This window comes from Hevea brasiliensis, chromosome 5 (assembly GCF_030052815.1).
Source record: "Hevea brasiliensis isolate MT/VB/25A 57/8 chromosome 5, ASM3005281v1, whole genome shotgun sequence".
Classification (NCBI taxonomy): Eukaryota; Viridiplantae; Streptophyta; class Magnoliopsida; order Malpighiales; family Euphorbiaceae; genus Hevea; species Hevea brasiliensis.
Window position 1 is genome coordinate 110,497,547 of NC_079497.1, and position 13,662 is coordinate 110,511,208.

General features: G+C 25.2%; 1 protein-coding gene across 1 annotated transcript; it reads right to left on the reverse strand.

Moving 5' to 3' along the window:
- Positions 1-231: 231 nt before the first annotated feature.
- On the reverse strand, positions 232-1,874 carry LOC131180279 (NAC domain-containing protein 90-like). The gene is made up of 3 exons (XM_058147882.1): positions 1,636-1,874; positions 965-1,260; positions 232-743 (listed from the first exon to the last, which is right to left on the reverse strand). Exons 1-3 carry the CDS (start codon positions 1,799-1,801, stop codon positions 423-425), a joined length of 783 nt encoding a protein of 260 aa, XP_058003865.1. The 5' UTR covers positions 1,802-1,874; the 3' UTR covers positions 232-422.
- Positions 1,875-13,662: the final 11,788 nt, after the last annotated feature.

A 13,662-nucleotide genomic window follows, 5' to 3' on the forward strand; every position in this document is an offset into this window, starting at 1 on the left:
CCTATTAGAAAATGCTCACCACTTAACAAAAGTAAGAAAATTGTTTTAAAATCCCTTGCAGGGTACTTAATGAGTTATCGGTAGGTGAAGTTCGGTAGTTCATTAGGTATTCTACGGGATCATGTTATGCCTTACAGAGGGGTAAGGTGTGACAAATGCTAAATTGATCTACACACAGAAAGTAGTCCAAAAGGAGAAAAAAAAAAGACTATACTGTGTTAATTATTTAATTTTAATTATTAAAATTAATATAAGGTGCTGGAGATTGGCTATGTTAATTATGCTCAAAATACATATAAGCATTATTATTGGAGATTTGCTTTAAAAAAAAAGGAAAAAAGAGATATCCTAATTTAATTCCCTTCCTGGTGCAGCTTGGAAATTTATAATAACCTTACTCTCTTATTATAGCATTATGGCAGCTACATATCATCCCCACCACAAAACCAATTATGTAATTGGTCTAAATCCCAAAGAGGGTCATTACCTAGAGAAGCCATTGGCATGCTACTTCCTTCCCCAGTTTGATTGAAACAGCCATGGTCTCCTGAGGATGAACTCTCAGGTGAGCTTCTTGTCTCCACCATTGCAGGGTTTTGATGAGTGCTTGCTCTTGCCCTCTCATCACTCTGACTTTTCTGAGCCCTTCTCTGGCCTATCTCCACTCCAATTGGTCGTCTATCGAATGATCGTAAGCATTTTGATTTCTTGTACACCCGACACAAACTGAACTCTTGCCTTAGCTGCAAAACACAGAGAAAAACAAACTATCAAACAATGATATCACATACTCTTCTTGATGTGTGCGACTAATTAAGTTAAAGTAAAAGAATGGTTTTCATTACTAATGAGGTTTTTTGACTCAGTGCTATTAGGATGGTCTTCAAAGCTATATATGATGTCTAAATTAAATTGAAACCCTAGTTGAGCACAGTGAACCAAAAACAAAATGGCTTTGGCGTACCCTTGGATGTTCACCAGTAGTTGAAGAGAATGTTTCTCCTTCTATTGCTTTGTATTCATTCATTTTCCAATCGGTTTTTCGTCCAATTGGAGCCCTTCCGTTGTAGAAAACCATGGTTCTTTTCACACCTATACATCGATTGTTGGAAGAGTAAACATAACCAGGAGAACCAGTAGCTTTCCAGTACCCAGCAGTCGTGAGTCGCTTTGGCCTCCCTCCACGGGCCTCGCTTTCTTGTCTTGGGATAAAGAAAAACCATTGTTCAGGATCTCTATGGGTGTACTCTCCTGCGTATTCTGCACCAAAAAAGGAGAATAGCACAAGTTTTAAATATAATTAATTACTAATTATCATAAGAAAATTGGCCTTTCCTTCTACAATTTTAGGTTGGGGTTATAATTATAATTATGATTAGTATCATCTATCTTTCAGAATGATGATCAACCTTCATAAAGACTTACAGTAATTAAAAAAAAAAAATTATTCCAAACCACAAAGGCCAAGAGTGAAACTCTATTATTAATTACACTTGATCTGGTTAAATTAGTCCAACAACATCTAAGCTACACAAATTATATTCAAACTGGAAGTAAAAAAAAAAAAAAAAAGGAAGATCAATATAGGTAATTAAAGAAGAGATGAGAAGAACAAAAATGAGAGAAGATTTTTACGTGGAAGGTCCCATGGACTGTACTCATATATATCAAGGACAGGTATAACACGACCCATGACCCGATTCAAGTCCTCTCTGTTCCCTTCTAGCTTATGATGCAGATAAAACGAAACCAGCTCTTCTTCTGTAGGGTAAAAACGTATCCCAGGTGCTAAACCCTCCATCTTGATCGATCTATATATTCAAGATTATACTCGCAAATTAAATGGCAAGAACAGCTTATAGCTTAATGAGCAGCTACTTCTCTGTGAATGCTATAAGTTTGTTGATATTTATAAGCAAAGTTTGTGGACAGAGTTCATAGTATTTAGGGAAGGTGACGAAACGTGTTAAATAACAAAACTGACGCTTCTCAATTTCAACGCGCTTGTTCTCAAGAAAGTTCAATTTCTTTTGGAGATCATTCCTGGATTTTTCTTTGCATTGGGGTTGGGTGGGGTTCCACGTTTTCACTTTATAACTGGAGCTCGAATCCGTACACAGTGGACCAAAAACATTTACTTGATAGTGTGTAAAGAAAAATTCTTCCTAAATTAAGTTTATCATAAATTTAAGACATAAATATGTAGAATTTATGTTTTTCTTATGTGAACCAACAGATGCATCATTCATTTGGACCCTTTGCTTGTCCTGGTAGTTTCCTGTGCTTTGCATCAATTTCTTGTTTTATTATCTGAGTTTTTAGGTCTTTGCTGGTGGCAAACTTGCTGTAATTTTAGAGTGAGTTTTTATCTTTGCTTTGTTCTTTTGCCCAGATTTTCAGGGTCTTTCTTTAATAAAATTTATTGTTTATTAAAAAAAATATTGATATCATGTATTCAGTAAATAAATCACACTATATTTATTGTAGATTAAATTTATATATGATATATCAGATTTAAATAAGAAAAATTTATATATTAAATAATACTATGTCAATATTTTTGAATGACGTTAGGATATTTATTTTACTAATGGGTGTTAAACGTATTTTACTAATGGGTGTTATCATAAGGATATTTATTTTTTAAAGGTTAGTTCAGATGATTCTACTTAAAAAATTAGCCAAAATCATGTGATATATTTTATATTTTTTTAATGTAATTATATTAATTTTTACAACAAAGTATAAAAAAATACATCATGATTTAACACTTTTTAAATAAGAATCTATGATTTATTTTGTGGTAAATATGTAGGGAATAAATACAATTAACATCATTTGAAATTTAGGAATTTACTGTTATATGATCCAAATTTCAGGCATGAAACTGCCCATTCAAAATCTATTCCTTGCAAATTAAAAGAATTGTTTTGCTTAGGAACTCTTTTTAAGTTTAGTAATTTAAGCTTTTTTTTTTTTCAAAAGACCTATTTTTTGGAAATTAGAAGTAATTTAATTAAATTAGGGTAAACAAATTCTTCTTAGAAAATGAAAGAATTAAAAATCTTAGCTTTACAGGAAACCAAGAATAATAGAAAATAAAACAAATCAAATTTTAACACTCACTAAAAACTTAAAGCTTTTTTAGTAGAGTCACTTAAACAAAACAAGACCTTAGTTTCTATATAGTCAATGGGATTCTGGTGTACATTGTCTATATGTATTATTAATGTATTGCCTCCTAAAGCATTAATTATTGTGTTGGAGGGAGCCACTGAGGCAAAGAGTCACTACGCGGTAGTGCTTAGCAGCCCTTGATGTCGGGTAGGGCTGGAATGCAAAAGCAACTTAACACTGGTTTACTTTCGGATTCATATAAAAAGGAATCTAATTTCAAATATTAATGCATATATTGATACAAAAATATTATTGCCTTGCATATATATAACACTAATTATATAAATATTTTTAACTAAGTCCAATCGTAGAGAAATTATATCGAATCTAACTTCACTCTAAAAATTAACTTAAAAATAAGAAGTTTGTTTAATTTGGTCAAATCCTTCCATTCAAATTTCTATCAATTTTTGGTTAATTATCTAAAAAATAACTAAAATACCCTTAAAGATAAATTACTTTTTGGTCCTTGAATTATATCAAAATTAACACATATTAAACTTCAAATATTAATGGAAGAACTTTTAATTTAACGAAGTCAAAATATATAAATTAAATTATTAATTTTTAAAAATTACATGACATATATATTAATTTTAACATAATTCAAAAAATAATAATTTTTTTTTTACGGCACCAAAGGAAAAGCTTGAAATTCATAAAATGTAGAAATAAAAGTAAAGTCAAGCAACGTATGGTGCGGTAGCATGGTAGTAATGCACCTTCTTTGAAGGTAAAATAGGGGATTCAAGAGAGCCTGTTCCAGAGTCCAGTCCTAGCATTCCATATTCTTCTTGCTCAGGGAAGTCATGTAGAATATTCCACTCAATTTCTCTGTACACACTGCATATTCATGACTTCATTTTCTATCTCTGTACATAGTACGTGCTATGTTTAGATTTGCTATCCTAGGCATTTGAGAAGCCTCCTCGAACACATCCTCCTTCTAAAATTTCTACTCTTATTTTTTTTATTCATTTTTTATAGGCAAAATTATTGTATAATATTAATTTTTTTTTCATTCATTTTGACTCTAATTAAAATTTAAAAAACGTTTGGTATAAAATTAAAAAATTAAAAAAAAAAAGTATTGCTCCTATAACAGAGTAAAAAGTAGTTAATTGTGTAACACTCAATAATGTTTGGTAAGAGATCAATAAAAAAAAAAAAAAAACCTTAAATTCAAGTATAGTGTTACTTTATTTGTTAAGTTTGAACTTAGATTCCTCAAGATTAATTTTTAACCCCTAAAGAGGGGTTAAATATTAAGAAGATTAAAAATTACTTTCTCTGTCCACTTTTATTTATCGTTTTTTAAAAATTTGTGTCCTAAATTATTGTCGCTTTAAGAAGATTAAGGAGTATTTTTTTTTTATTTTTACCCTTATTTCTCGTAAAATAATAATTGTTTTTATATTTTTTTAAAGCTCATCTTATCACCTTCTTCTCCCTCTCTTAATTATGTGAGATAAAGGGTAATTTAGTTAAATTAAAGAGTATTTTATTATGATTTAGGTTATTTAATTACTTTTTTAATTATCGTGCACAATCTTTAAATGATAGATAAAAATGAACAAAAAAAGTAGCATATTCTCTTAATTGTGTTTGAAGTGAGGGTTTTTTTTATTAGCAAATAGTAGTAGCTTTGAGTGGGTGTAAGGAATAGAATCTATTAATCCTGGGATGTACCCCTACTAGTTTCCCCTCACAATCCACTTAAATTTTAATGATAAAGTCCTCTATTGCTTATTAAAAAAAATAATAGCTTTTTTTTTCCTTTTAAAACAATAAATTTTATTAAAATATAAATTTAGAAAAATTTAATCAATGAATTTTAATTCAGTAATACTGTAATTTCTATGGCTGTGAGTATCAAACTTGCATACTAATTAAAGCTAATTACATTAAAAAAAATCTAAAAAAGCTTAGTATACACATGTCAAAATAAACTTAGTAAGTACATCTCCCCAAATCACTCAAAAATAGATTAAAAAAAAAAAACTAGAAGGGGCAAACGAGGTAAGATATTCACCAGCAGATGAAGAAATTTCTTAATATATATTAAATTCAACAGTTTTTAATATGAAAAAGACCTGCAACATCCTTGGAAGAATTCCAGCAACATTTGTACAAAGTAAAGCCGCCCTTGATCAAGACAGATTGATCAAAGCCCACAATTAATACTTTAATAGATAGCTTACTTAGCTTGCTGATGGTCAAATTTATCTTTATTTTGCTCTCTTCACAATGATGTATTGCGAGTGAGAAAACGTAAGTTTAAATCCTTTCACCCATTATTATATGATAAAAAAAATAAAAACTACCTTCTTATTATATACATATATAGAGAGAGAGGCCAAATTTAGAATTTCATTGCAACTGGAACTGCCAAAAACGTCCCTTTTGAAATTAGGTGGGATCAACATGGAAACTACTGGGTAAAAGTTATGATCTCTATATCTATTCTTGTTTGATTAATGAATTAAATAGTGATTAATGAATTAAATAGTGGAAAGATGTGATCGATGGACAGTCCAAGTTGAGTTATTAATAAATGTTAGCATGTTGTTTCATCACGTGCAATGTCAAGGAAGAAGCGCTTGCCTTGAAGAGAAATATGAATCAATCATTCGTCATGTTTACCGATCAACGTTCGAGAATTTTTATTTTTTATTTTATCAAGAAGATAAGTTAATCTAACTCAACCCTAAAAGTTAATTAAAGAGGATGAAGTCTGTGTAAATCTTATATTCAATATAATTACCTTATCTCAAATTAATATGGGATAATATTAGGCTTGGTCATTTTTCTCAATATGGTATTAAAGTTTACCGGCTTTAATATTAGGTCAATCATTGATGTGTTTGTTTATAAATTTTATCCTCAAAATATTCATATCTATGTGTGAAAAGGATGTCATATCTCACGTTAGTTTAAAATAAAATAATTATACTAAATATATAGATTCAAACTAAATCTAGTTATAATTTAATTTCCTCCACTTCAAAGGTATAAAGAGCAAAAAAGTATTAAAATTTAATTCTTTTCATCTAGCAACTATGAGATTTATCTCATCTATAATGAAAATTATAACAATTTATAGTAGAGCAATTGTCAATAATTTATATATATATATATATATATATATATATATATATATATATATATATATAAAAGCTTGATTCATTATATATAGATAAAGATGCAAACAAGATTGATATTTAATCGTCTATTGACAAAATGAGAATAGCCAAGATAGCATGCTTATAAATTATCATCACCACTATATTTAACATAATATTTAGGTACTACAAACATTTTGTATTTCAAAATTTTTTAAAAGGACTAATAGAGTTGTAGTTAGTTATTTTTCTTTCATTTTTAAAGATGCAGAAAGAGCGAGAAAATTTTAAATTTGAATTTCATATTTATTAATCGTGAGATTTAATATACTTTTTTAATAAAAATTATTAAAAAAATGAATATCTTTTATTTTTTTTATTTAAATTCAATTCATTATAAATTAAAACACAAATGCTACGTAATAACCATTGATATGAATAGTCAAAAAGCATAATTTGAATTCAAGCATAATAAAAGACAGATTGATGATTGATGGATGTTTGCATCTTTTAAATTATCATAACCTATCATGTCAATTCAAACTTTACAAAAATTTCCAACATTTCATTTTCACTCTATTGGAAAAAGTTCTTTCCAACTACATTAAAGCATACAGCACTATTTATGGAGAATTTTTCCAAGTATTTCTCTTTCTTCTTTTGGAGCAACAACAAAACATGGATGGAAAATGGATTCCTTCCTCCTTCCACATATATATATAAATGCCATTCCTAGTTCTGCTACGGTGAAATTGAATGAGATTCTTCTTGAAAGTTGAAATCCAAGAACTTGTTCTACAATTATTCAAGAAGTTCTCATAGTATCTTACTTTTCATAAGAGCTCTATTAACTGAAATTCAACTAGGAGTTTCCCTGTTAAGTTTTTCCTGATTATATTTTAATAAAATTACATTAATGGTTCGTGTGAATACTTGATTTCTTCGTAATATTTTCCAATCAAATTAACAAAATATGTCCTTTGGCAAAATAATAATAATAATAATAATAATAATAATAATAATAATAATAAATTTATTAAATTTAATATTTAAAATTATTTTATCAGCAATTATAAAATATATTAAATATTCTGCTTTCACCCTTGTGTTTGTCGTTCTTTCATTCTTGAGAATAACATAGAGATGAATTTTGACTATTGACTCGTTAAATAATATCAAGAAGTGCTAAAGATGCTATATTTTTACTTCTGTAAAATGAAGGAATTTTCATGCCCCAACGAAATGCCCTACTCGATCTTCCATGTATTTTCCAATTCCAAAACAAAGAAATATATATATATATATATATATATATATATATATATATATATATATATATATATATATATATATATAAGTTGGTGATTTCGTGAATCCGATTGACTTATAATTTATTTTAATTTATATGAAATTTTAAATAATTTAAAAAATTAAACTCTTAATTAAAAATTAACTAGTTAATTCATATGATTTAATTTAAAGTTAATTAATTTGAGTTGATTCAATTAATCTAAATTTCAATTTAAAAATTAAATTAATAAAAATTATCATTTTTTAAAAAATAATATTAATTTAATTTTAATTTTAAATGCTTATAAATTTAAATTAATTTATAAGTGTTTATAAATTAATTTTATGGTTTAAGTTAAACATTTTTAAAATTTTGTGATTAAAATATGAATTTTCAATTTTTTTATTTTTTTATTTATAAATATAAAATAAATAAGAATCTCTTAGTAGTTATACCTATATCATATATTTAATAATAAAGAAGGCTCATAAGAAATTAAATGAAGTAGAGGGCAAACAGTACAGCATCGTCAACGTGGTATGTTGGAAGGTTATGAAACCTTCCAACACGTAATTGGAAGAGGACAAAAGAGAGTCCGCGTACCCCACAACTTGGAGGACACCCCTGGAAATGATTACCGACTTCAAATCATGAAAATAGACCATGAATATGCTCCACTCTCTTGTCCAATGTTAATTATACAGAAGTTTACTCCAATGGATTTGTAGTTTTTTATTTTATCAAAAATATATTTTTGAAAATAATTCTAAATATATTAAAAATTTATATTAAAAATGCTTTAACGGGAAATATTCATAGAGCAAAATGAATTCCTTAAACCCCACTTTTCTACAAAAATTATGTTATAGATTTAGGGAGTTCAAAATGTTCGGAAAAAATTTTTGAGTCTGAAAAAAAAAACATATTCATGAGTATGAAAAAAATAATTTAAAATTAAATTTAATAAATTTTAATTATAAAAATATTAAAATAATAAAATAATTTTTTAAAAATTTTTTTTAATAACAGTTAAAATAATATTATTATTTAAAAAATTAATTTTAATCCTCTGCTGTATGCATTTATGGTCTTCTCTTGATATATATATATATGTGCCAAAATGAATAAATTTTATTTAAGTGTTTCATTTATTTCAATTTTGATTTGTAGTCTGAATATCATGTGAATAAATTATTTATTCAAAACAGATGAATTACTTGAATTATCATATAAACAAGGTTTTGGTCAATGTCTAAGATAAATTAAGTGTCACACACACTGACAAAATTTATATATAATTGAAAATATTTTTAGGAAATTGAATTTAATTTTCTTGAATGTGAGTTATGAATGGAATAATTCTCCATCGACTTAATATATTTTTCTTCTTTCATTAAATATAATGTGGAATAAATTTTGAGAATTTGGGACATTTATTTATAAATTGACCAACTAATGACTTGAAAAATGGATAAATATATGTATGGTCGGTGATGAAGCTCATATCAAACATAATTCTAGAAGAAAAAACCAGGAATATATAATTAATTGATGGGATATTCAGACATTATTTAGAAGTACATATAATGGCCCTTACCAACCCCATTGAGACTGTCCATGCCTAAAATTAATGGCATATCTAGAATTCATTATTTAAACGTCAATGATGATAGCTCCTGTCAGCCAACCCCATTGAATCCGTCATTGTCTATATACGTTGTAGCTTGAGAAAAAGGACAGTTCATGTCATATATTTCATTGCCACCAGCAAATTGGTTGGTTGGCAAGTTTGTCCTCTTACTTTTTCCTGAAATGTGCTCTGCTTAGGCACAAATTATTGAACTAAAGCTTGGTTTAATTAATTTATTATATTTATGATTCTTTCATGTAAATTCTTTCAATATTTTTCTTGTATAAATTAATTTATCACATATTTAAGACATGATATTTATGATAAGACCTATCTGTTAAATATATAAATCTCACGTGATTATGTTTTAAGTTCATAATAAACAAATTTAAATAAAAATTTTTCATTATTTCACCTCAACATGATAGGAGATTAATTAACACACTAATTATTAGTCTTCTTATATATTATCTTTTTATTTGATATACTTTATGAAATAAATCTACATTTGATAAATCTCAATTTTGAAAAAATTATGGATTCGATTTTTTGAAAATTCAATTTATTCAATTTTAATTTATTTAATTTAGTTTGATTTTCAACGTTAAAAAAATGGAAATAAAAAAATAAGTTTAAACAATCCACTTGTTTTCCCTTCACTGTCGTTGTTTGCACACTCCTTGGTCCAGGGGCAGAACCATATGGAGGCCTAGGGGACCATGGCCCCTAGGTCCTAATAGCTTTCACTAATTTTTTTACTAATAATTTTTTAATTTATAAATAAACATAAATAAATTATATTAATTGATTTAATATTATAACCGATTACTTATAATTTAATATAATTTATTAAAATTGTTGTACCATTATAATGTTTTTCTATTATTATCTTATATTAATCACATAATTATTTTTATTAATTTTAATAAATTTTTATTTAATTTATAGACAATGTTTTAATTTTTTTATATTTTATTAAATGATATTTATTTGATAAATTATACCTATAAACAAAAAGAATTTAAATTAACTTTCATTTAATATTTTTATATATTTTAAAATTTTTAATTAACTGATAATTATATATTTTTTATTTTAAATAAATTAATTTAATTTAAATTATGTGCTATATATATATAATATATTTTTGAATAAATACATACACTCTCACACATATAAATATATATATTTTTATAATTTTTATACATGGTACCCTCATCCCCTTTTACAGATTGAAGTTATTTTCAAAAAGTTAAAGCGTCATAAAAAAAAAAATTAAATTTATCTTTTAATAATCAAATATGTATAAAATTTTTAAAGTAATTAATATTTTAAAATACTAATTTATAATTATTTTAATAAATATTAATTAAAATTTTGACATTAAAGAAATAAAATAAATGGAGATAAACTTTTATGCCACATAAAAAATAGAGTTTTACGGTTATAATAATAAACCTATTTTTATAATTGATAATAAAACTAATTTTAAATGTTAAATTTGATAAAAATTATTATTTTAAAATTCTGAAAAATTGTACAGAGACAAATTAATTAACTCAACTCAACTCAATTAAGCTTCTATCCCAAAAATTTATTGGAGTCGGCTATCTGGATTCTCTTTCTCCACTCTAAACGATTTTGGGTTAAATTCTTGAAAATATGTAATACTTCTATGTCATATTGTACTACTATTCTCAAAGTCAGTTTAAGTCTATCCCTTTTTTTTTCTTTCTATCATCTAACTCAGTGTACTCTACTTGTCTAACTGGAATCTCTATATGTTTACGCTTCACATGACCAAACCACCTCAATCTCTTTTCTCTCAACTTATCTTCAATTGGCACTACTCTTATCTTTTCTCTAATACTCTCATGACAAATTAATCAAATTAGTCATTAAAATTAAGATTTTTAATAATTAAAAACAAAAAGTTGATGTACTAACTTTTTACTCATATATTTATTTTAGCATGCCATGTTTTAGATTGAGTGTTACAAGAAATTTATTGCCTAAGTTTAATGTATGGCATATTTATATTAAAATTTTCTTATATTTTGATAATATATCATTAAGTTACTAAAAACAAAAAGAGAAACTCGATAATTGTAGGATTAAAATTTCACTATAAGAAAATACAAGTATTATAGACAGATATAACGGTAAACCAACGATGATATAACGATAAACAGATATAACGATAAACCAACGATGGATTCATGGTTGGTACTTTACTGACCAGTCATTGATACTTTAATGACGAACTAAAATTAATTGTTAAATGTTATATATATTTTTTAATTAGCAATAAATTATTCACTGAAAATCTCATTGCTAATAGGTTTCAATGACAGATTTACAATAGATCTATTGCTAATTTATATTATCAGCGACGGATGTGTGATTGATATTTTTTTTGGTTGTAGTATTTGATAATTAAAATTTTTATTTTTTTAATTCATTTAACTTCTATTAAGACTTGATTGGGAAATTTTCAGCTGCTGCATGTGTTAGGCCTTTGATCAAATGAAAAATATAGTCATTATCTTTTTGAGAAAGGAAATGAGTTAAGCTAAACAAGTAATTAAGTATATTCATAGTACTGGCTCTTAAAGAGGGATAGACTAGAAATTAAGAGGAAAGTCATCCACGCGTTTTGACAAAAATATTTTGGAAAATTTTGAATATATATTTCAATCAGTTAATTTCTTTGCAATTGCAAAGAATACTAACCTAACCTACTTAGAGTTTGTTTTACATTCCTCTTGAAATTACTATTAAAAAAATATTTTTAAAAATATATTAATTAAAATATTAAAAATTAATTTAAAAAAATTAAATTAATATATTTTAATTATAAAAAATTAAAGAATAAATTACAAAATCAAGTAATTTAATCATTGGGATTTAACAAAACTTATAACTTAGTCTTTTCTGTTACAATTTTGTTAAAGTATTGTTAATTTTAGCAAAAATACCTAAATACTCTTTTTCTTATTTTTAATCTGAAAATAACTTATTTTCTAAGATTTTATTTTTTTAATAATTTAGTTTTTGAGATTTTTTTAATAATTTAGTCACTCTATTTTTTAAATTGTGAGTCCCATTAAATTAAAAATTTTTAAATTTAAACTCTTAAAATGTGGATTAATTACTTTAAAGTCCTTAAAAATTTTACTTAGTTACAAAATCATTAATATATTTTACAAATTAACCTTAAATAGTATAAATATTTATAAATGAGCCCTTATAATATTTTCATATATTATATTATAATATAAATAAGCCCTTAAATATTATATTATATTATTATAATATAAAAAAGAAAAAAAAATATGAGTATGGACATAAATTATTAAAATAAAACTTGAAGGACTAAATTATTTTCTAATTGTAAATGAAGTTAAAAATATTTTAATGTTTTTATTCAATCTAAAAGAAAATTAATTCTAACGATAGTGATTAATTTGTAAGTTTATTAAAATTTCAAGCACTTTATTGCTTAGTTTTATAATTATAGGAATTAATTTATAAGTTTAATCAAATCTTAGAAATAAAAATATAAATAAAATAAGATATTGAGAATTTAATTATTTTTATATTAAAAATAAAATTAAAAATATTTTGATATTTTTAATCAAAATTAATAATAAATTTCAACAATAAATATTAAGTTATAAGTTTTATCAAATTTTAAAATTAAATTACTTAATTCCATAAATATAAGGTTTAAATTATAGATATTATTAAATTTGAAGATTCAATTATAATTTATTTGAAATTAAAATAATAAAATAAATTTTTTAATATAAATATTTTGGATTAAAATTGAAATTCGGAATTTTATAGTCGGACGAAGATGACTCTAATAGCCTAGGATAGTTCAGGTAGCTGTCACTTTTTCTCTTAGCTGGAGATGGATTGGCCTTTCTTAAACACATGTACAAAGACCAATGGGCCCCACTTTGCTGTGGCTGAAAGTTATTTGCTGCTGCATCTTCGTCTTTGTTAATTTCTTTGTCATGCTGTTGACTTGACTCGCTGCTGCTTATTCGACTATTATATCTTTTCACGTCCTCGCGTGGAAGGGCTAATCTTTCTATATTTTACATCAATTATAAATAATATATATAAATAATTTATATAAATTAATATATTTTAATAAAATAATCATAATTATATTAAAAAGCATATCTTATTACTAAATTATTTATGTGCATATATATATATCTTTAAAAAAAATAATTATAATATATTTTAATATAATTATATAATATTTTTTTAAAATTATTTTAAAAAAATATTCTTTCAATTTTTAAATTCAACTTGAGCTGTGGAGTCAATGAGTCTTCGGTTGAGTCACATTCAAGTTGTGGTAGAGTTATAAGTTTGTAAATAATTTTAAATTCCAGTCAATGTCCAATAAAAAAATTGATATGATA